The sequence below is a fragment of the Ambystoma mexicanum genome, chromosome 5q, assembly GCF_040938575.1.
Source record: "Ambystoma mexicanum isolate Mex_15411 chromosome 5q, UKY_AmexF1_1, whole genome shotgun sequence".
NCBI classification, from domain to species: Eukaryota; Metazoa; Chordata; class Amphibia; order Caudata; family Ambystomatidae; genus Ambystoma; species Ambystoma mexicanum.
The window spans coordinates 828,555,671-828,580,753 of NC_090933.1; the positions used below are offsets into that span (position 1 = coordinate 828,555,671).

At 45.8% G+C, this 25,083-nt stretch overlaps 1 protein-coding gene across 2 annotated transcripts in view; it reads right to left on the bottom strand.

Moving 5' to 3' along the window:
- Nucleotides 1-25,083, bottom strand: part of MMP16 (matrix metallopeptidase 16) — an 892,963-nt gene that overhangs the window by 69,280 nt on the left and 798,600 nt on the right. For both annotated transcript variants that reach the window (XM_069621310.1, XM_069621309.1), the window contains one exon: nucleotides 11,206-11,356. In XM_069621310.1, coding sequence (XP_069477411.1) covers nucleotides 11,206-11,356 — 151 coding nt within the window. The remainder of the gene's footprint in view (nucleotides 1-11,205; nucleotides 11,357-25,083) is intronic.

The following is a 25,083-nucleotide window of genomic DNA, read 5'->3' on the forward strand; positions in this document are numbered from 1 at the left end:
GAACCAGCCACATGTGATTCCTCTCATGTGTGAGGCACATCGATGGTGTATGTGTTGGCAAGCAAGCAGGGCAAATGCATGTGTGGGTGCACACATGTGAATATTATATGCATGTACTGTGACATGGTCGTGGTGTCACACATGGATGCTGGTTCCTGCTGCATGTATCTGCACTATGTACATGTGCATGTGTGTGTATTTGACAAGTGTGCAACTGTGATGCAACATGGATGCGTGCGACACTGACATGTAGGTGGCTGATTGCCAGTTGTGACATGGATGGTGACATTGTCACTGCAGTGGTGCAGATGTACAGATGCATGCTAGTCTGGTAGCGTGTGTGCATGTGTTATGCACTCCCCGTGTTGCATGTGACGTCAGGCTCACCTTCGGCTGCTCATGCTGTTGTTTGTGTATGGTGCTGCCTGGTGCAACATTCCTGTTGATTTGCTCATGTGTGTGAGTTAAAATGACATGTGTGTTGGGGAGTGCGATGCCGTGTCTGAAGTTTGACACTGTCACTCATGTACAACTGTCATGTGTGTATCAGTCCATTGTATAGTGCCCTGATGCCTGTGTTCTATCTCTCCCTGTCTGCAGCGTCAACTGATGAAGAGAGCCGAGAGGGTGCTGTGGAGCAAAGCGGCAGGGATCGCACCACCAGCCGGAGACGCAAGGCCTGGCTCCCCTCCCAGGTTGTCATCTTGTCGGGGAGTGAGGAGTCTGGTGCTGCGTCCCAGGCCGCAGCTGCCAAGGGTAGGTCCAAGAGGCGGAGGTCGGAGGTGGACTCCTCGGCAGCAGAAGGGGCAGCTGAGACCCCAGAGGGTCCAATGGAGGAAGATGGCATGGAGTCATCCAGGTTGTTGGGGGGTTTGGTGGAGGAGGAGGCCGTGGAAGGGACACACACGGGGTCTGGAGGTGGGGATTCCACTGGTGCTAGTGGTGCAGTGCAGGGGCAGGGACAGACAGAGGTGCCTGTGTGTAATCCTGTCCCCGATCCTGTGACTGCATCATCCTGCACCAGCAGGGATGCCTATGTCCAGACCCGTTTTCAGGGAGGGGATGAGCACACAACAACTGGCGTTCCTCTCCCTGCGGACGTGGCAATCTGGGACCTTGTTGAGCCTGTCCTGGTTGGGATAGCGTTGCGTCAACGGGGCATGCAAGCTGACCTGCAGTGTTTTCGTGAAGACACTGCACGTCATCTCGGATGCCTCTTTGACTGCGTTGACCTGCTGGAATGGGTCACCAGTGCTGGACTCCTCCATGTGCTGGACCTTCTTCCAACCCCCTCCTCGCCCCCTATGTGCCAGTCGTCCTCCATGACATCTTCCCACCCATGTATCACCTGGGTACCCTGTGGAGCTGCCTCTGACCCAGCGGCCAGGCTGGTGGAGGACACATCCCTGCCACAGTCGGGAGTCGGATGTCCAGCAGGGGTGGCCACCACAAGAACTGCACCCCAGCCAGAGGAGGAAGTGCAGGCAGCAGAAGGCAGGGCACAGGCACAGCGGCAGCAGCATCAAGGTGGGAGCGACGATGGCTCAGAGCCATCAACATCCGAGGGGCAGGCATCGGCCAGAGAGCAGGAGGACCCAGGATTGGGAGTGTCTTCCATGTGGCAGCGGTTGGGCCAGGCCATAGGTGCGGAGCGGCAGCGGGCGGAAGAGGCACGGCTCACAATGGTCAGGGCGGAGAACTCCATGCGGAGGGCACTGAGGGGGGCCGGGTGCATCGAGGCTATTCGCAGGGAGTTGGAGTCCAACATGGCGTTGTCCCTGCGAACCCTCTGGGCCATGGAAGAGGACTGCCTCCAGGACATTGAGCAGGAGTTTGATGATGCCCTGGCCGAGGACATCGGAAAGTGAGCCGTCGGACTAGCCCGCCGCCATTGTAAATAGTTTTTAGTGTTAGGTTTCATTTTCGTTTTCCTTTATTTTGTGCTGATTGGACTATGCCCCACACTTTTGTATATAGTTATTCCTTAGGTAGTTTCTTTGATAGGTTTCATTTCTTTTGTTGGGCTCATGGACCCTTTGAAAATTACTTGTACATAGTTGGACATTGGATTCATGTGTACATTTTCTTTGGATTTCACCATGGAGCAATGGATTTTAATTTTACATTTCCTTTGGATTTGTTGGACCATTTTTCTTTAGATTTCATATTTTTGGACATGATTTCATTTCATGTTTGTAATTTCTTTTTATGCGTTCATTTCATTACATTGATTTTGTTCATAATACATTTTAATATTTTACTTTCATGTGTGGGATTCGTTCATTGGGTTCATGCATGTCAAAATGTGGGTTTACACAATCTATGGCAACCGGTGTGTGTGTGTGACGGACATGTGTTGATGTACATGGTTGACTTTTGATTTGTGTCATGACATAGTCATGTCAGTGTGTGGTGGATTGGGAAAATCATTGCATGTCAAGGCTGGGGTGGCGTGCTGTGGTATTTTGGTGCACATGAGGCCCATGATTGTGCATCTTCATGTCGTGTTGCAGGGGGTCATGAGTGGGGGCCTGCTGGCAGGTGCCCCTCACTGCTGGGGGGGTGGGGGTACAGGGGGCATGAGTCAGGGTCTGCTGGCAGGTGCCCGTCACTGCTGGGGGGGTGGGGGTGCAGGGGGACATGAGTCGGGGCCTGCTGGCAGGTGCTCGTCAATGCTGGGTGGATGGGGGTGCTGGGAGACATGAGTCGGGCCTGACTCTCAATGCTGGGTGGATGGGGGTGCTGGGGGACATGAGTCGGGGCCTGACCCTCAATTCTGGGTGGATGGGGGTGCTGGGGAACATGAGTCGGGGCCTGCTGGCAGGTGCCCGTCAATGCTGAGTGGATGGGGATGCTGGAGGACATGAGTCAGGCCTGACCCTCAATGCTGGGTGGATGCGGGTGCTGGGGGACATGAGTCGGGGCCTGACCCTCAATGCTGGGTGGATGGGGGTGCTGGGGGACATGTGTCGGTGGTCACTTGTGCGTGGTGACATGTGGGCTGGCTAGGGGGCTTCGCCAGGGTGGAAGGGCTGCCTGTGGGGCATGGCCAGGGGTTCAGTGTGTTCCCGTGTTGTGGTCTGCATGCAGGCCCTGGGGAGGGGGGAGAGGGCACACCTGGGAGGACACACATTAACAATTTGTTGGGGCACCCCCCGAAATACACGTACCCTGCTCGCACAGGGCCAATTGCGTGTGATTCTCCCTGCGCACCCTCGAAATACACGTACCCCGCTCGCACAGGGGCAAACGCGTGTGATTCTCCCCGCGCACCCCCAAAATACACGTACCCTGCTCGTACAAGGCCAATCGCGGGTAAAAGTTCCCGCGCACCGCCGAAATACATGTACCACGCTCGCACAGGGCCAATCGCGGATGAAACTTCCCGCGCACCCCCGAAATACACGTACCCTGCTCCCACAGGGCCAATTGCGTGTGATACTTCCAGCGCACCCCTGAAATACACGTACCCCGCTCGCACAGGGCCAATTGCGTGTAAAACTTCCTGCGCACCCCCGAAATACCCGGGCCCCACTCGCACAGGGCCAACCGCATGTGATTCTCACTGTGCACCCCCGTAATACACGTACCCCGCTCGCACAAGGCCAATCGCGGGTAAAACTTCCCGCGCACCCCCGAAATACACATACCCCGCTCGCACAGGACCAATCGCGTGCGATTCTCCCTGCGCACCTCCATGATACACGTACCCCGCTCGCACAAGGCCAATCGCGGGTAAAACTTCCTGCGCACCACCGAAATACACGTACCCCACTCGCACAAGGCCAATCGCGGGTAAAACTTCGCGCGCACCCCCGAAATACACGTACCCCGCTCGCACAGGGCCAATCGCGTGTGATTCTCCCCGTGCACCCCCGAAATACACGTACCCCGCTCGCACAGGGCCAATCGCATGTGATTCTCCCCGCGCAGCCGGGTATGTGTATTCGGAGGGGTGCGCAGGGAGTTTTACAGGCGTATTCGTGGTTGGGGGGCTGTATGCTGGTCCACTGGCCTGTGCGCCATGTATGGGATTTGTGCGCTGTTCATGGCAAACGGGGAGGGGTTGGGGGCCGTAACTGGCGCTGCTGCTGGGTCGCTGCGTCACTCTGCACCACGGCTGGTTATCGATGTTTAAATCCATGAATACGCTGTGCACGGAAATGTATTTTGGCGCACGCTGAATTCTATGACTTACCCCATATATTGTTTGCTATAAAATAACAGGGAAAGGGTAAGAATGAAATAAGCGCATTGCCCTATTATTTTACAGGGTTATATAATCATGTTTATGGTGGAATGCTTTAGTGAATGAGGACGTACATGTTTTCTTTGCTTATAGTGACTATTTGCAGTGATTGATTTACAAATATGGTAGCATTCTCAATATTTCCCAGAACCACATGATTTAAACCTTGCACTTTTAATCTCAGAGTTTATTTCATATACGCATTGTCCAATCCCTGTGACATCAGATTTAATTTAACAAGCACAATGTGAGAGCTATTTAGTTCTCTGCAGGATTTTACATGTACTTTATCAATCATATATTTCAACACATACGGCTGAATGCAGGTATTTTCGGACAGGATTGTATCCCAGAGAAGAAACTTATCGACAAAATGAAGCTGCAATGTTGCTGTCAACCTCATTCGTTTCAGGTGTGTTGTATTCGTTATGAACAAAGAAGAAATCTGAAAAACCTCCTTGCAAGTTCAATTGATTCTTAATTAAACTCGTCACCCTATATAACACATGTAACATTAAAAGATTTACATGAAACAATAATGTGTAAAATGAATACAGATACAAACAGCCGACAGGAATGTAATAATTATTTGAAACAAATAACAGACATATATTTACAAATGTACATCGACAAGTAATAGGAAAACACATACATGAATTTCATGTTCATAGCACTTATTCGCTTAAGGACATTCAGTATTGTCATTAACCTGATTACTGAATGAAGGTACACAGCTCCCAAGCCTTACTTTTTGAAGATGTCATACTAATAATCGATCACTATGTTGCCACTTTGGTATTTAAAGCTACTTTGATTATATCTCATGATCCCAGTTTCTGTCATGGATCGCCTGGTCGCGGCAGGATAGCTCAGGGGTAACGTGCTTACCTTGAAAGCAGAACCATACGGAGCAACACAGGTTCGATCCACGGGTCCGCGCTTAGAAACCTCAGGTTATTTATAATGCCCTTAATACCCAATCATATCATATCATTTGATCTCTCCCTTCTCTCCTAACATCTGGTGTTATGCGGACGACACGTAGCTCTCCGGCAAGCGTGCCTCCTCTTTCATTCCTGACTGTCTGTCTGCTATTATGGCATGGTGCACTGCCAACGATCTCGGCCTTAATGCCAGTAAGACTGAGTTCCTTCTCATTGGGACCCTAGATCACTCTTTTCCACCTACTCTCTGGCTGCCCTCCATGGGCCCTCTCCAATCACCCTCCTGTGGGGCAAAAAACCTTGGTATCCTCTTCGACTCCTCCTCTCCTTCTCTCTTCACACCACTGACCTCGCCAAGAAGGCCCACTTTCAGATACACCCCCTCAGAGGCATTCTCCCTTTCATCACCTTCCCCCAGAAACTCAATGGGCCTCATTAGGAGTGTTGCGGTAAGGCAACAATGGCGCTGGTAGTGCTCCTGGCGCCATTGTTACCTTGCCGCAACATTCACAGTATGCTCGCGGGTGCCGCTCTGGATGCCTGGTCAGACCAGGCATGCAGAATGGCACCCGTGAGCAGTACTGGACGGTGGCAACGGCCTCGTTATTAACAGGGCCGTTGTTACCATCCTCCCCATTCCCATTGAGTCCTATGGGGGCTCAAATGGGAATGGGGACATACCGTGTCCGGGTCCCACAAATGGGAATTACAGGGCCCGCAAAGGTCAGAATGGCCCGGTAATTCCTATTTTGCGGGACCCGGACCGGAGTTTGGGGGTAGCCATGCCGGTAAAACAGCATGGCTACCTCCAAACTCGTTATGAGGCCCATGTCTCCAGAGATCTGGTCCTCTCCAAGCTAAACTAATGCAACAGCCTCTTCATCCATCTACCTGATTTGTCCCTTCGCCACCTTCAACTAATCCAGAATAGGACTGAAAGACATCCTTGTCCTCAAGCCCAGGGACTGCATCTCTCCAGTCCTAAAATCTCTTCACTTGCTCTCGGTGGCTGCGAGGATCGAGTTCAAAACCCTGTGCATAATCCACAAGGCCTGGGATCCTACTACATCCAACTCCCTCTCCCTAAATACCTCCCTGCTAGAGTCCTTTGGTCTTCTAGCTCCAACTCTCTGCAGATCAGATGTTTTTCCAAGCAGAGAGTGGGGGGCAGAACTCTCTCCTCCGCAGGTGCCTCCCTCTGGAATGGCCTCCCTGCTCCTCTCAGACTTGAGCCGGACCTCATTAAGTTCCAGAAACTTCTCAGGACCCTACTTTTCTCTTCATCCTTCCCTCTCCCCTCCCCTGATAATGTCCCCTATGGTATCTTTTTGACTGGCTGTCTGTATAACGGTCAATTTAACATGTGCAATTCCTTGATCTGATAAAGGGAAAGATATGTATACCGACTGGTTCCTAGGAAGTGAGGAGGAATACACACATGCGTTGTGAACACATGTATGATATGATATGATATGGGATTTATAACGCGCCTATACACAAGTGTTTCAAGACACGACGCAGCAAGGGAGGGGAAAGAGAGGGAGGACAAAGACAACGATCTTACTAGGCCTAGTGACATTGAGATCGTGCAAGTGCAGGGGAGAGGGGAGGGGTAAAAGTGCTGGGGTGGAGGGGAGTGTGGGCATGTGCCAGTCATGGGATTGAAACATAAGTCACGCGGCCAACAGGTGGCAAGTGCAAGCGTTAAAAGTGCAGACAACATGTGTCTGAAAAGTGCAGGTAAGGGGACTGTAGGGTTGCAGATATAGACCCCAAGTGCAGGGGTTGCCAGGAGGCAGTGCAGAAGTGCAAATGGATGGGCAGGGACCTGGGCCTGAATTCAGAGGGTAACCAGTTGACCAGTGCAGTATCAGACTGGAGATCAGCAGGGGAGTGGAAGAGAGAAGGCAAAAACAAATTGGAAGGTCTTGAGGTGCTTCCGGAAATGGAGATGGTTCTGCTCAAGTTTCAGAGAAGCAGGGAGCCTGTTCCAGAGGGAGGCACCAATCAAATAAAGATCTGCCCCCAATTTGATGCTTGGAGAAGTGATTGACCGCCAAGGAGTTGGAGGTAGAGGAGCAAAGAGCTAGAGTAGGAAGATATTTCCGAAGAGAGAGTTGGAGGTATTTCGGTCCCAGGCCCCAGAAGGCTTTGTGGACAATGCAGAGGGTATAGAACTTGGTCCTTGCAGCCACTGGGAGCCAATGGAGAGATGTCAGGGCTGGAGAGATACGATCCCTGGGCTTAGGCCAAGTACAAGTCTTGAAGTACTGTTCTGGATGAGCTGTAAAGGACAGAGAGTAGAGGCAGGCACATTTAAAAAGAGACTGTTGCAGTAGTCCAGCCTAGAGAGAACCAAAGTTCCGGAGACAGTGAGCTTCTGGCGGAAAAGAAGAATACCTCTCAGGAGGTGCAGCTGGTAGTTTGACTTCCTAGAGATGTCAGAGATGTGAGGAGAGAAGGAACATGTAGATTTGAAGATGACCCAGAGGTTCTTAGCCTCACAGGTGGGAGCAGGAAGAGGGCCAAGAGTGGCCGGCCAGAGAGTGACAAGAAAGGAAGGTGCAGGCATGCCGATGAGGAGGATCTCCGTCTTACTGGCCTTAAGGCAGAGATCATTGGCGGCACAGCACTCCTGGATTGCAGACAGGCAATTCCGGATGAGAGAGGGAGGAGAGGTGGCAGAGGGGAGCCTGAAAGCTAGCTGAGTGTCATCCACATAGCAGTGAAAGTTGGAGCAGAGAGCAGCAATGCAGTGGGCGAGAGGTGCCAGGTATTGGTTGAACAGCCAGGGAGAGAAGTTAGAACCCTGGGGAACACCACGGGTAGAGAGTGAGATTGAGGAGAGGAAGGACCCAAGTTGCATCTGGGAGGGTCGGTCTGAGCGGAAAGAGGTCAGTCAGGCCAGGGCCTGATCAGTGATACCCAAGTTATCACGGAGCCAGTTGAGCAGGATGGTATGGTTGAATGTGTCAAAAGCAGAAGAGAGATCGAGTAGGATGAGGACAGAGGGTTGATTAGCATCAAGGTAAGAGAGTAGGTCTTTGTGGATGTTCAGGAGAGAAGTTTAGATTAAGCTGAAAGATGGACAGCTTTTCCAAGAGTTTGCCCAGGAAAGGAGGAATGGAGATCGGGCGATAGCCGGACAGGAGGGGTCGTCTGAGGGTTTCTTGAGAAGGGGGTGCACCAGAGAGTGCTTCAGAGGGGAAGGGAAGGTTCCAGTGGCAAAAGAGTGATTGCAGAAGTAGGCCAAGGCAGGAGTGAAGTTGTCAATGTGGTCCTTGATGGTTTTGGAAGAACAGGGAAGAACCTGTTTTAACAAGACTTTCATAGATCGGACATGTCTAGAAACCTTGTCTGGGGTGAACAGAGGAAAGTCAGAGAAAGGAGGAGGAGTGGTATGTCACACATCACCACAGAGTGATACTAGATGATTCTAGATGTGTGCTTGACATCCTTATTTAACACATTATAGCTGGAATTTAGGAAATAATCAATATAAAACCACATCAGCGGGTGGAAAATGTACATGCGCATTTGGTACAGTTATAATTTCAAAGGTTTAAAGAATGAAATAAATAATCCTTGTACATCATTATCTTTAAACACAAATTTGTATTGTTCTGCACAAACTCAGAATTTGTCAGGTCATACAGAAAGAAGCAGCAAGACTCATCTTGAATCTACTCAAACACTCACACATCAACCCCCCATTTTCTTGTAGCTCTACTAGTTCCATGTTCCTCAGACAATTGCTGTCAATTGTATAGAAAGCCATCCATCTAAAAGCCCCATCCTCCCTTCACAACACACTGAAACCCATTACACACACAAACACACGACAAGCCAAACAATATATCCTACATATTCCACTCTGCAAACTAACCTGCTCACAAAAACCAGCATTCACTCAGTGGCACCCACAATTTGTAACCTCCTAACACTCCACCTATGCACCGCACCCTCATCACCACTTTCTGAAAAAGCCTCAAAACATACATCTTTCCCCACATCATATCCAAGCAGACCACTTCCTTTTCCTATCCTGTCCTGATAATGTTCACCTCCCCTATTTTGAAATGTGTAAGGCACTGCAAGACCTTCCGGGTTGGACCAATAAGGGATACCAATTCAAATAAAATAAACAATTAAGTTAAAAGGTTTGCTTTTAATTAATTGATATTATAAAATCCCAACACACAAATGTGCATATGTATCTGCATTCATTATGGTATGTTATGGTCACCGGAGGATAGCTCAGCGGCAACATGCTTGCCTTGGAAGCAAGACGATGCGGAGCAACACGGGTTTGATCCCTGTGTCTTCACTTAGAAACCTCTGGGTATTAAGCGTGTAATAAATAACCTTTCATATCATATGTACAATAAATCTTAAACTGAAACAGATTTAAACTTGTGACATAAATTAACAACTGAATTACTTTTCAGTAACTTTCGTGGCTTGATACACTTGTGTATAGGCCCGTTATAAATGCCATATCATATCATAACCTAATGCTAAAATATACCTATGTTTTCCAATCAAAACATTCAGAATGTGTCATTATAATGTATAAGTATGGCAGCCCTGTGTAAATATGGAATATATTTGCTGTGGTTGCTATAATGACCATGTACAAAAGTGTGAGAGCAGTTTTCATTCATTATTAGCATCTGGCAGGTGGGAGCAAGCCAATCAGGAGGCTGGAAACACGGGCTGATACTCTTGATCTAACCCGTGTTCCAAGCCACCTCATGGCCAGCTGCAAGCCTGCCATATTCCCCCCACTCTCCTTTGCCTTTTTTTCCTTCTTTCAAATCCCAACCCACCCTCCCCCCGCACAACCACACTAACCTGATTTTAGTGGTGGCGCCAACTGCCGCATGAGCTTTGCTTTTCCGGATGCCATGGTGATTCTACAACCATGGCAGCCATCTTGAAAAATTATTTTCATTCAATGAATGGGATACACGGTTTACTGCTTTGGTAACCAGGGTTGCCAATAGCATTACTAACGCATTCCATTGGCTATACCAGGAGTAAACGTTGCGGTGCCCTCTTGGGTTGCTAGGACATTTACCCCTGGTATAGCCCTTGGAATGCATTACTAACATATTATTAGAATCTCCAAATGTGTCACATCAAGGTTGTCTGCTGTCTCCCCCATTGTTTGATATTGTAACAGGGTCAGTGGCTCAACTTGTAAGGAAACACTCTGCCTTCCAAAGGCTCAGACAGAAGGAAACGGTGTTGAAAGTAAAACTTTACACAGATTAGATCATACTATATTCTTCACAAGGATATTTTGTGAGTCTAAGATATCCACTTTTACAAAACATTGGTAGTTTGTCAGGCTAAAATGATAACAGAAGCAAATCTAAGCTCATGACATTGGATAGTGAAAGCTTTACATGACACCAAACGGAATTATGCATGCACTTAAAGTATTAGGCAGGTTGTATCAATACTATAGATTAAGTCACTGTTAAGGTTGAATTTGTAGTTGTATGGAATGAGTGTTAATACTTTCAATTTCATAGTTGAATTTGCAGTGGTATAGACTGAGTGTTTGCACCTTAACAATGTTACTCCCACTCTTTGAAGACTTAACTTTGTGTTAGATTATCCTGAACTCTTTATAAATATAACAATTTCTTTATAGTCAAATGAGTAACTTGCTATTCTCTGCATGGATCTGAAAACAAAATTTTAATCAGTTCAAATATACCTCATATGCTGACATATGCTAAAAAAAAAATCTGTGATTCGCTTCCCACAAATTCGTGGAGCCCATCTAAAGTGACAGAACTAGCATGCTTGAACAGGTTATCAGCAGGTGTTGAGCTGTCTCTGAGAAGCAAGCTGTGCTTCTGACTGATATAAACATTAGCAAATACTTTTAAAATTGATTTTGAGGAATGTGTTCGGTAGATGGCTACATAATTGAATCCTACATTACGGGGGGTATATATTGCTGCAAATCTTACTTTTATTCATGGAACCAATACTAACCTCTCCCCCTTGAAGAAATAGGTTTTTCCAACATCTTCCCACCATACAGCTGTATCGATCCCATGGGGGGGAATTCCACTTCCAAGGGTGATCAAGTCATGAGGGTAACCTGGCTGGAGTGTAGTGTCCTTAAAGACCCAGAACTTGTTTCCTGAAAAGAAAGAAACATTAGTTATCACCATAAGATAATATCCAGAGTGCAGTATTAAAAACAAGGTCAAATTCAATAATGGCTTGAAATGACATGGCTGGTGCAAAATAGCTGAATAATATAGCCTCGAAATTAATTCATGAGCAATACTTTTCTGAATTTGCAAGAGCATTCATCACTCAACCCTTGGTGCTGTCTCCTCAGGATTTGTGCTCTGCATCCCGGAATAGCTCTTTCTTTTGTAAAAGGATTAAGAAGGCAAGCAGTTGAAAAGATGCCCGCATGCCACTCTCCAGCATTTGCGTTTCTCTCAACAATGTGTCATGTGAATTAGATATTTGCGCAAGCATTGATGGGACTGTAACCGGACTTCTCTCTGATAATTCCTGTCACTTTACTAGAACTGAAAGTGTGTACATATTTTTTATACAAGCAACATTTAATAGGATGTACTCAGGTCCACCAATGAATAAGGGTTTGTAGAGTGTAGACCCACTTCATTATTTACCCCCCCTTTATGTGCAGCTCATGCCGCATAATATCACATTTGGAATCCTTGAATAATGCTTAGTTCGCAATCCTTATGTCATACAATAATAGTAACATTCCTTATAAGGCAAGGCTGGTGGTGACAGTCAGATGAGTTAAAGGGACCGATCATAGTGAACACCCTTAACAAGGCCGGCTGACCTTTACAATCCCAGAAAGGCAGGCCGCTGAAGGAATCATTGTCATTAGCACCCAGGGATAAAGTCCAGGGTGCAAATGCTTTATGGTGTATAGGGGAAAAAAGTATGGCATTAAGAGCATAAACCGCTTTTTATGCACACAAAAAAAGAAATACTACAGAAAAGACTGCTGCCTTGAAAAAGGCAAATTAAGGTTTCTGAGGTGTTCCCTTTCAATATCCACAATCTGCCTCAGACAGGAAACTAGGAGCAGGTCCTTCAGAGGTGGCAAGTATGTGAACAATACACTTTTGGGGTAAAGAAGGTGGAACGTTGAAGGGGAGGGAAAAGTGGGGCAAGGGAAAACTGCAACGGGAAGTGGGGCAGGCGCCAGATAGGCTGTAGAGTGCTCAGAAGGCAACTCTGTATCAGAGGATTCACCCTGCCTTCTAAAGAACGTGAGTGCCAGCTCCTGGGCACTGTGTGTGAATATTCGGAGTATTGTGTTTTATTATATTTGGCTTAGTATAACTTAATGCCCTGCCTGGCACAATGCTCGACAACCCAGCAAAGGGAACATCAAACCGTTTTAAGAATAAACAATAAAAAATATGAACGTATTATTAGAATACATCGCCAATAAATCATTTCCTTAAAGAGTTTAATCATCAGTTAGACTCTTTAATTCACATTATGAATGTACGTTATGGAAAGCTATGGAATAACGTATAACGCTTTTAATATTCTCAGTTTGTATTCACCTAACAGAAAGTGTTGTATAATTATACTATTTCATTTAATTGCGGTTTCAATCACGTGATACAGTCCATCAGAAATGTTCTGCACAGGATGCGTGCTGGGGAAGGGGAGCTGGTAGAGAAGCGCATGATGAGAGATAGGGAGCACAGAATGAGTGGCAACCCAGAATGTGTTTTGTCTCGCGAGATGACCCAGGCTGATCAGAACAAGAGTGCTACTCAGGATGGACTGCACCTTAAAGGAACGGTGACTTGGCAGAGTGATATCGCACGTCTTGAGAAAATTGTTTTACTCCAGATATAAGCAGACTAGATTGTGTTGTAATGACACACAAAGATCCATGGTCTACACTGGTAAGTCCCTGTGAATTTGTGTTTACTGTACTTTAGTGGCTCTCGATATGAAATGGTTCACTGCTAGGGGACATGAATCAGGTGTATCAACTCTCTGCAATGCAGTGTGCAGTACAGAGTGACTAGCTATTCCTCTGCTCGACAGTTGGGTTGCAAAGGATGTCCACTGTCCTTCAAACTGCTCATATAAAAAACAGAATTAAGTGGAAAAATAATCCTCCAGATGGGAATTTTTACTGGTGGGGGCTGAGTTTAGATCACTTCAGATACATTCTCTTCATGACATTTTCTCATCCTCCACTTAAAACATTTTCAGCATGTCCATGTTTAAGTGTATGGAACCATTTTGTCCCCAACTAATCTTCCTAAGAACGAAGGTTAAAAAAATGATTGCAAAACAGTCTCATATTAAAGAACTGATAAACATAATCAGACCCTTGTTGCTACAACACCAACCCTACATCCTTTTTCAATGAAATCCAAGAGGGACTAATTGACCTCCGAAAAATATCAGTGCAAGCAACATAATGCTACTTCATCCTGACACATGGTGAAAAAAGAGTACTTAGGAATTAATTGCAGGGCCAAGTATCAAGCTACTAAACCAAACGATTTAGTAAAACATGGATCAGATTATCTCATACTTGCAACAGTGCTACACATTGATCACATGCACTTATCTTGAGATATCCCTATTGCCTACTGATATTTGATTGAGGAAGAGGATATAGCTACAAATATGGAGCATGTTATGGCGTTACTAGAGGAGTATGTGCAGAGGTAGATCAGTACTTTGAAATTGGAGTTTGTAGATAGGAAAATATGCTCTAGGATAAGAGAAAAGTAGCAGGGGTGCAGCAGGATAAAGGGCAGATGGGTGCTGTTGGTGACCGAAGAACACCAGGCAAAGCAGTTAGCGATGGTCCCCTCAGATAACTCAGGAGGAGTGTAGATTGGGGCCAATGCATCATTGCATGTCCATGTGGGTGGCTTATGACTTTCCTCAAGAGGGTGAAGTCAGGCCAGCAGATATCGCCGCCCATGACACTTCAGTTTGCCAGAAAAAGTGACTGGGGAGAGGCAAGCATTGGAATATGCAAACACTTCCATTCAATAATATTATTAGGGTAGGATATTTACTGAGCACAGGATTAGCTTTGGGAAGCAACATAGTGCCTTACAATCATATGGGAAGAATAAGGTTAGGGAGCATAGAAACAAGGGAGTGGGGATCTAACAGCATGGGAGTGAAGGAGGGCAATAGTCAGCAACGGATCGACAAGTAACCAGAGGATGAAACAGTGGGGATCAGATACACTCAGTCTCAGGTCGGGTGGGGAGTGGATGGTGGATGGACATGGGTGTTAGAGTGGAGCCATTCCTTGAAGAGGAGGTTCTTGAGCTCCTTCCTGAACTGTAAACGCGAGGGGCACGTTGGATGCTGACAGGGAGGAGGTTACAGACTCATGGGGCAAATACAGAGAAAGCCTGTCTTCTGTTTTTTTTCCTTCCTCCACCGGCAGAGTTCAAGTCTTTACATGTCTTTACTTCTGGTGGAGTGTAGGTCTCTGCAGAGGATGGGTTTCTCAGTGGGACTTTAGGATGGCTGCCTTGTAGATGATGTAGCAGGATTTGAAAATGATACAGGCTTGCATTGGATGCCAGTGCAGTTTGAGGAGGGCTGAAGTGATGTGGTTGAATTTGCAGAGTCCTTTGATGAACCATGCTGAGGCATGCATGACACATCTCAGGGGAGCTAGGGAAGTTGCCGGAAGGCATTCCAAAAGGGCATTTCTACCATCCAAGTGTCTGAATTTGTTTAGTGCGAAGAAGGGCTGTATTGTTCACAAGAGAGAAAGTTGGAACCATGTTGTTTGTGTCTTCCTTGCTATACGCTTGTTGAAGGAGAGGTGTCAGTCGATGTCGAACCCAAGGCACTTGGCGCAGGTGGCCAGCTGGGGTGTGAAGCTCTCGACTTGCATAGTAGAGAGCCAGGTCTGAATGTCAGGGTGTTCAGTGTTGTTGGCCAGCAGTATGAATTCAGTCTTGCTGGGGTGAGCTTCATGTAAGCACTGGACATCCACAACTGGATCAATGAGAGTCAGGCATTGAGCCTGTGGATGTGTTTGATGGAGGATACCTTGAGGTAGAGCTGCGTGTCATCTGCATATTGGTGGATGTGGATGTTGTATAGAGCATGTAGTTCCATGTAAAGATGAAAGATCACAGGGGAGAGGATGGATCCTTGTGGGACTCAACAGGAGATGGGTAAAATTCCCCCTCTGACTCTGGGCCAGGAAACCATCTTCCTTGCACCCCCATTTCTGGCCAAGCATGGCCCGTCCCAGTAGCAACCTCAACTTGCAGGGTCACTTTATCTCCTCTAGCAGAAGTGGTAGAATTCAGGGTGTGGAGTCGTGTGGTCAGAACTAGCAAGACAAAGGAATACAGGTGCATACCTTGTGCATTTCTTGAACCCTGTCAGTTACTGTGAACTGAATGACGACCTAGTGTAGAATGCCATGAAGACGCAGCATATGTTCCTGCATCACCCTACATTCGTCTATTTGCCTGGGCAAGAGGTTAGTAACAGTGCATGGGAAAGTGCAGAAAAAAGGATGTATATAGTCTAATGAATAGTAGAGCTAAATACATTGGGGCAGATAGAACAATGTGTGAGCACATTACTAGGACTCAGAGAGTGCCTCTGGTGGTGGTAATGCCAAATACATTGTTGATAAAGAAACAATCTAAAGATTAACGTTTGCAATGCTCTCAACCACTACTGTCAGTGTGAAGATATGCACACATTTCACCATGCCATGTTATCTGCTTTGCTGCAGCCGGCTGGTATCTTCATCACTTGCAGAATTTCTGGTATGTTCTTCCACGAGATGGACCTGCTGCTTCCTCCCTCCAAACAAAATATTCTGACAAGGTGTATGAAAATCTATGCATCAGGAATAATCTATGGTGTAATGGTTCAGGATGGTGTTGAACATGTGCCCATTGCCTGCATTTGAAGGGTATGAGGATAACATTTACCCCTTTCCTTTTTCCAGACAGGTTTATGATGTCATCACGTGTGTGTCAGCTCAACTGGCCCCTGGTGCAAGAAACATGTTTGCATAAGTGGCAGGTGGCAAAATGTCTGTGTTGCTTTTCTGATGATTTTTGGGGAGGGTTCTAACCTCTCCTGTATCTTGAAGTCTTCTCGGGATACAGTGGAGTGGATGCTGTGTGGGAACTGTTCACTGCTGACCCAGTGTTGTTGACATGAAACACTGCATAGTTGTATTACCACTAGCGTGTGCTTTTTCATACTGTTTTTGGAAAAGACCGTACACTAGTGCATGGGGAACATCTGAAGACTGCTTCCTGTGTACAGTGCTTGTGCTTGACAATGCAATGCATTCTCCATTGCCTGCACCTCTTCATCTGTATCTTAGTCTCCCTCCCTATCTGTAGTATTATGAAAGTATAGGTGTTTGTTTGTTTGTTTGTTTATTTATTTATATAGCGCTCTTGACCCGGGGGTATATATGCGCTTTGAACATCAGGTTACAGGTAAAAGACAATAGTACAGTATTGATAGGGCATAGATAATAGTATTCAAACAGTATACATAAAATTGGACATTCGGAGTGCATACATAAGTGGTAGGACAGTTATTTGTTGGTTAACCAGGAAATGACCTTGGTTCTGAAGGGTTGGAAAGTAGGTGTGGATTTAATATCCAGTGGGATGGAATTCCAGAGTTGTGATGCCAAGGTTGGGAAGCTGGATCCTCCAGCTCTTTTGAGGGAGTATTTGGGAACTGTTAGTTGTAATGAGTTGGACGATCTGGTGGTTCTAGTGTTCTGTCTTAGTGTAAATTTGTTCGAGAGGTAGGGTGGGGCAAGATGATTGAGGGCTTTGTAAGTAAGGCATATGGTTTTCAAATCAATTTTCTGTTGGATGGACAACCATTTGCAGGCAGTTCTGGTGGCGGAGATGTGTTCCCTTCTAGGAATATTGAGGGCGGCACGGAGTGCGTTATTTTGTAAAACTTGCAATTTATTGATTACTGTTTTGTTGGCACCTACATAGAGGCTATTACAGTAATCCAGTTTAGATTGAATGAGTGCTCTGGCTAGGATGAGACAGTTGCTAGGGGAGATCAGTGGTCTGCAGGCCCTGATAAGTTTACCGGTGTAGGCAGTGGCTGAGGCGGTCATGTTGATTTGTTTAGCTAGGTTGATGTTCGTGTCTAGGTAGAAACCGAGGGTTTTTACGCTCTTGGCAATGGGTATGGTATTACCGTCAATAGTGAAGCTAGTGTAGCCGGGACAGAGTTTACTGATAGTGTTCGGTGAGCCGACAAGAAGCAATTCAGTCTTGTCATCATTCAGGCATAGGCCATGTGTGGCCATCCATGCCTGAATGATGGAAAAGACTTCATTGATCCATTTGGCGTCCTTGTTGTAGTTGCCTGATAAGGTGAGGAGTATCTGGGTGTCATCTGCGTAGTTAGTATAGGTGACACCCAGATTGTCCAGCTTGTCGAATAAGGGCTTAGTGAAAATATTGTAAAGGGTAGGTGAGACACAGGATCCTTGTGGGACACCGCAGGTGATGGGGATGGGGTCAGCCGCTGCTAGGGGGGAGAAGACCCGCATGGTTCTGTTGTCCAGGAAAGATTGGATCCATGTGACTGCAGAGTGGGAGAAGTGTGCTGCCAGAGATAAATGGTTGCACAGGATTTTATGGTCGACCAGGTCAAAGGCAGCGGAGAGGTCAAGGAGTAGAAGGACGGCAGCCTTGTTTTTGTCTTTGAGTTCGTCTATCTGGCATTTGAGATCAACAAGGGCCGTTTCTGTCCCGTGTTGAGGTCGAAAGCCAGATTGGCGAGTTCCTAGTAGGTGATTGGCCTCAAGGTAGTCCTGGATTTGTAAATAAGCCACTCTATCCAAGATTTTTAGTAGGAATGGGACGGTGGTAATGGGTCTGTAATTCGTGGGGATGTCAGGGTTGAGAGTAGTTTTTTTTAGTAGCGGTAGGACCCAGGACTGTTTCAGATTGCTGGGGACCATGTTGTTGGCGAAGGACAGGTTTATTAATTTGGTGATAAATGGGGAGAGATCCCTAGCTGCATCTTTTATGATCTGTGCGGGGCAGCTGTCCCCCTTGCAATTCGATGGTTTAAGGGATGCTATAATTTTCTGAACCTCCAATATGGATACCTTTTTGAAGGTGAAGCCTGAATTAGTGGCAGTAGGTGGAGGGGGCGTGGGGAAGGAGGTGGGATCGAGAGTGAGTTGTTGTCGTTTGTTGTTGATTTTAGTTTGGAGCCCTGAGATTTTGTTAGCTAGGGCATTCTGGATCCCTGTGCACCAGGGTTTATCCTTAGTGCAAGAGTCAGTGGGGGTAATGGGGTTTTCTAATTCCTTTAGTATGTTAAAGAGCTCCTTAGTACTGGAGCTTGCCTGGGAGATCCTAGTGTTGAGAGATTCTTTCTTGGCCCGTATAATCTCATTTTTGTAGAGGGTGGAGATGTTGGTGAGATTGGTTCTGTTATTTATAGAAGGCACTAATTTCCAGAGTGCTTCAAGTTTGTTTTTTTGTTGACGCAGGGTTTTGAGCTCCGGGGTGAACCATGTGTGAGCTTTAATCAGGCTGGAGCATAATCCTGGTTATGTTCTTCAGTTCAGTTCAGAAAAGCTTTTTTTTCGACAAATGAAGTTATAAAAACCCACATTCCATAAAAACATCACACAATACATAAAAATAGCCTCACATAACATTAAAATTGCAAGAACAGTGGCTTTAAAAACGTGTTCTCAGTGGCAATGTAACAGGACACAGCATAACAACAGATTCAAATCCTCGTCCATGTTATTACACAAAGGGCACACAGGAGAGACACCATTATGCCACTCAGGTTTCAAGACTGGCACAGGCAAGATCCCAAAACAAAACGTTATATACATTGACCTTTCAAATTTGGGACTGACATAATCAAGATACTCCTCATAAACTTCCTGTATTTTGATAGTAGCCTAACATGCCAGGGACAGGGAACCAGCATATTTTACAGAAATATCACGCTGTACCTTAGCAAGAGCGGCAGTTTTACCCACAGCTTTAGGGGTGAGTTGAAATTATACTCAAATTCCACCAGTAATCGCCAAGATCCATGTCCCCTAAGCATCTCTTAACGTGGGCAGCCCACTTCAAAGAGATGCTCCCTGACTTTGATAAAACATCCACCAGTGCTTCTCTATATTTAGCAAGGTTCTCGTTGGTCCATATCCGAATCCAGAAAAACCCTGGGCAAAGCTGGCAGAATCCCCTTCATACAGGTCTCTAATAATACTGGAAGATTTGGCGTGCAGGAAGGTAATCCCAGTATATTTTTTAAATTCTTATTCTCAGCAATCACCAGTGGAGAAATGGTCATCTGCCCCCACAGCTCCGCCACGTAAATTGCAGTTTGTCTGCCTGAGCCTTATATGCTTCAAGTGAGACAGGCATTGCCCCATTTCCATGCTCTAGAGTGAACCTAGCGAGGGTGCCAACTTATTTGGCCAAAGTAGTCCTTGCTTTCTCCAACTGCATAGACCAGCCACAGGATGCCATCAATCTGACCAACAAATAATCATAAAACATTACTTTTTCTGTTTCACCTTCTTCCAGGGCTAACTTAAACCCTTTGCATTTCCTCCTAGTGTTGGTGCTAAAAATCGTGTATTTTGTCTTGCTTACATTGAGTGCCAGATCTTTTCTCTTACAAAAAGCAACACGTATGTCAAACTGCTTGCGTGCGCCAGTGGGTGTTAATGATAGTAAAACTGTGTCATCCACAAACAGTTGGACTGGTATCCAGCTAGCATTGATGCGTCAGTCTGGGAGGACAACAGCTCCTCAATAACACCATTAACGAAAATACAAAATATTTTGGGAACCAATACGCACACCCGGCGAATGCCCTTTTCAATTGTAATACTACTGAGGGTCCTGCAAACAATTCCCCACTGAACCACTACTGTAATAACCGTGTACAAGCTCTGAATGGTGGTCAAGCCGGCAGCCGGAATGGTATGCCCCCTGAGATTCTCCCAGAGGCGATGCCTGGGTACAGTGTCAAATGCAGTACGCTTATGTACATGGACTGCGTAAACGCTGACCTTCCTAAGAACTGCATATGTATCACACACCAACCGCAGCTGCAAGCTTTGATTGACTGTACTTAAGCTCTTGCAGAAGCCTGCTTGGCAGTAGTTTATGACGTGACTACTGTTCCCCAGGCCTCAAGATGGGATAATAAAACCCTGCATGGGTTTTCCCCCCTACATCTAATAGCAAGATTGATCTGTAGTTAGAAGGCTGATTTCTGGGGCCTTTTTTGTGGATCAGGACCAACTCTGCACTTGTCCAGGACACAGGTACCATGTTATGACTCCGGATTGCATTATATAATTTTGTTAAATACGGGACCAAAACAACAGGCTCATTCGCATACAAATCTATTGGTACCCTGTCTGGTCCTGGTGCCTTTCCCAACTTTTAGCACAATAACACTCTTCCAACCTCTTCACAGCTCAATACCAATGAGCAATAGTTAAGCCCATCTCCATTCGTAGCACAAACCCCTTCAGAGGGAGTCGTACAGCTTTCGTCCCCATCGTCACCGTAGAGTGCACTATAATATTCTACCCAGGGTTGTTCTGTGATGCAGCCCTGCAACGTGTTTGATCCCACTCTGTGCCCAGTGCCAATCACACCCCAAAAGACCCTCGAATCCCCTTTGCTGCTAACATTCAACAGGGCCCTCCAGGTATTCTCATACCATGCCCTCTTTTACTGCCTTAATGACCTTCGGTATTCAGCTTTAGCCATCCTTAACCCATGGCCATTTGACAATGTTTGAATCCTAGCTTCACTAATCAATCTTCCTTTTGCCTGTCTAAACTCATTATCATACCATGTGGTGGAAACCTCGGTCGATTTGCGTTTTAGTTGTGAGGATTTACAAAACCGAGACCGCACGTTCACAATCACACTCTCAAGCCTTCTTCTACACCTACAAAATGCATGTGGTACGCAATTCCTTTAGCTTCATCTTCCATTTACTAAATGCATGTGCGATTTTCACTGCTTTACCTTCTCCACCACCTACAAAATGCACATGGGGATTCTAAATGTTGGCCTTCACCACCGGCCAGCTAATGCATTTGGGGTTCTTGCTGCTCCGGCCTTCAGTTCCTCCTAGTGAATGAACATACAATTCTCATTCATTTGACCTTCAACATTCATGTGTGTGGTACTGCCCCTCCTCCACATTTCACACCCCCACCTACCCACAATCTGTGTTCTCCAGCTTCCCAAAATAACCCCACCATAACCCCACCATTAGCACACATTGTAACTACGTGTGTCCACTTGTACTCCTGTATATACTGTATATATTGCCGGTTCTCCTTATTTGCTTGTATATATCCCCATTGTCTACTTGTGTTATTTGTATCTGTAACTAAGCTTCGTATATTCTTGGAAATGCTGCGCCCTGATACCCTTGGGTGCATCTGCGCATTATAAATAATAAAACAAACAAACAAACAAACAAACAAACTACCTAGGCCCTACTATCAATTTAAGTTTACTCTATACAGTGAATCCTATCACTCCCTTACCTAACACTCCTAAACATTCTTGCCTCTCCAAATGCCAAGAATCGACTGTCCTATTACTATTACTCTAAAATTGCTGTGAGGTACAAATCAGTAGAACCTCATATCTGGAACCTAGGGCAACATCTGGAAAGTATGACCCTGGTGAACCCATGGACATTTTATGGGTTTGAGTTGTGCCCAAACTGTCCTGCTCATGCTTATCTTACATATAAAAAAAAGTCAAATGTTGTGTGTGGGTTTGTACAAAAGTATTGTTTCTTATACAATTCCACACTGGTTCACCAATCTGCACCAAAGTTTGCATAGTTACCTGTTAAGACAGTTCCGGACATTACAACCTACATGACATTTGGACACCCCACCCATTTCCCTGGATTTTAGCACCTTCAGACATGAGACGTTCGCTTAAAATCGGCAAAACATCAATGTGGTCGTAGAAGGACTGGTCCCTACATAAGAAACAAAACTCGAGGTCCAAGCCATAGGATGCACGGTTTTCAAGTTATTTGCACCGAAATGCACCTCAACAATGTGCACCAGGCCAGGGCGAGGTGACAGGTGGTCAGAGAGCACAGAAGGTCCCAATATGCAGCAGCACACCAATTCTCGCCTCCCCCCGTCTGTCAGCGAGACACACGCGCCCTTTCTCAGTGCAGTTTACTTCAGGGTGCAAAGCACATCAAGTGATAAGTGAATCAGAACGGTGACCTACAGCATCTGTGTTGTAATGTTTGTCTACCGAACCCGTTCAGAGAACGGGTACTTCTGCTAATTATCTATAAAATAAGCATTTCATCTATTGCAGCAATTCTTGGGAATTGCTGATTGTGCAAAACCGTGTTACTCAATTCTGTATTGCAAAAGCATCAAACCGTGTGCTAAGGGCATTTGCAAAATGTTTGAACTGGTGCAAACATTATATAATCAGGCCCTTTATTTCTTAAATCGCAGGAGCTGTAAAGGAGTCCACAGAGGGAACACACAGTAACAGATTAGCCATGACAACAGTTCCTAGCAACTACCAAATGACACTCCTGCAAAAACAGCTGTACTGAAAGAACTATATTTTTGCAACTGACTTTAAGTGTTTAGCATTTCCAATTGTGATATTTCATCCATGCAGCAGGTTAAACACTCAACGGCAATGTGTGTTAAAGTGATTACAAGACGAGAACCTATTTTTCTTTTTTACTGGATTTCCTCCGCTTCAAATGTGTTGTTTTATTTAAATTGCGTTGTGTTATTCACAAATCATTTTGTCAAATAAAACCAACGTATCTCGGTGAAACACATTTTAAAGCTATTATTAAAGATACACCTCCATCTAAATTAATACCACGTTCAGGGAGACATGTCTCCACTCTATGCAAATTATATATGTTGCCTCAATATTACAGCCTTTCTCAACACCTCTCCTCGTAACTCACACTCACAAGAAAATATACAAAATTGGAAGGAATTAAATAATGTGTTTAAGGATATAATCATAGCATGGTAGGATTAGATGAGTTGTCATATGATCTTTGGGAAAGGGGAATGATGGAATCCTGCACATTGAAGGAAATCTATAATATCTCAACTTCCCCAGCATTGTTCTAATTGACCTGTTCTTCAGCTTGCTGTATGATTACTTGCTATTGTCAAATATGTCCTTCAGGTTCTTTCAATTAAGAATGTAAACACAGCACATGTTAATGTTAATGTTAAAGGTATTTGAACCATGCACCACCACTACCAGCTTCGTCCCCAGTCTCTCTGGTGGATCTGAAAGGGGGCAGGGATTAGTAGGGTGTAGTGGGAATAGGAGCGTCAGAGTTGTGATGTCTTGTTGGCAGCTTCAGCTCGGTTTGCTCCGTCCGCTAAGCTTGAGTGCAGTTATTGGGTCGGTGCGAGGTCCCATGTGCTGTTGACATGGTTATGTGTTTTTTGTCTGTTGTTGCAGTGCGGTGAAGTACGTGCGGATTGCTGTGGGGAGAAGTGGTTGTGTGGTTTCTGTATGAGCAGTGTAGGGCAAAGTCGAGGTTTTATAGTTGGGTTAGTGGATTTATTCTTATCTCTTAGTCTTTGCATTTCTTTGCTCTACATCTATGGTTATCCTGTGAGTTTGGTACTGTAGTTTGTCCACCTAGTTGGCAGGTATGATGGGGGTGGCAGTTGTCTTCTGTGCTACATTAGTGGTGTGTGTACCGGGCTGAAACAAGTGTGTTCCCCAACCCTGGTGTTGGTGATGTTTAGTTTAGAGGATTCTGGTCCCTTTCCGCCCATTCCCTTGTGGGTGGTCCTTATCTGCCTATGTTTCCTCTGTGGACTAGTGGTATGTGGATATAGCATCCCCCCCTGTCCTCCTGGTCCCTCCTTGCCCATTCCCAAGCGAGGTCCTAACCTACCTATGTTTCCTCTGTGGGCTAGCGGTATGTAGTAATGGTCTTCTCACCTCACAGTCCAGTTAGGGAAGATTAAGCTAGGGATAATGGGTTCCCTCTCTGGGATTCTTTTTTCCCACATGCAGATGCTTCTGAGTCATTTCCTTCTGTTTCTGGAGCAATGAGCCAAGGGTTGGATAGTTTTCTGAGTTAAAGATGATCCCTTGTGTTACAATGTTTTTGGTAGCTCATTCCAGGTTATTGGTGCCAGGTGAGAGAAAGGTCATCATCGAAATGTTCTTTTGTTGTATAGTTTTGCTTTTAGGCAGATGTTGTTGCTTGTTCTGAGTGGTCTTGTTGGGTAGTAGACGTTTATTTTCTCTTTTACAGGCTCTGTTCCCTGTGCGTTATGAACATTGATTTGAACTTTATTTGCTGTTTTATTGGTAGCCAGAGTAACATTTTCAGTGCTGGGCTAATGAACAGTGATTTGAACTTTATTCACAGTTTTATTGGTAGCCAGAGTAGCATTTTCAGTTCTGGGGTAATGTGTTCTCTTCGTGGTAGTTTGAGCAGGAGTCTGGCCTCAGCGTTTTGGATGCGCTGGAGTTTCTTTAACAGTCGTTCTGACATTCCTAGGTATAGGCGTAGTATACTCTGGACACGAGTGTGATGATGGTGACTGTTTTGTGGGTGAAAGAAAGGAATGGTAGGTTCCTTTTTACTGCATGTAGGAAGAAGAAACAATTCTTGATTATAGTGAGGTGGATTTGAAAGGTTTGCTTGATATGGTTTCTGTTCTGTTTGTTAGGAAAGACTTAACCCATACTAAGGCTAGGTCAGTGATTCCTATTTCTTCCAATCTCCCGGTGAGGATGTCGTGGTTGACAGTGTCAAATGAGGCAGAGAGAT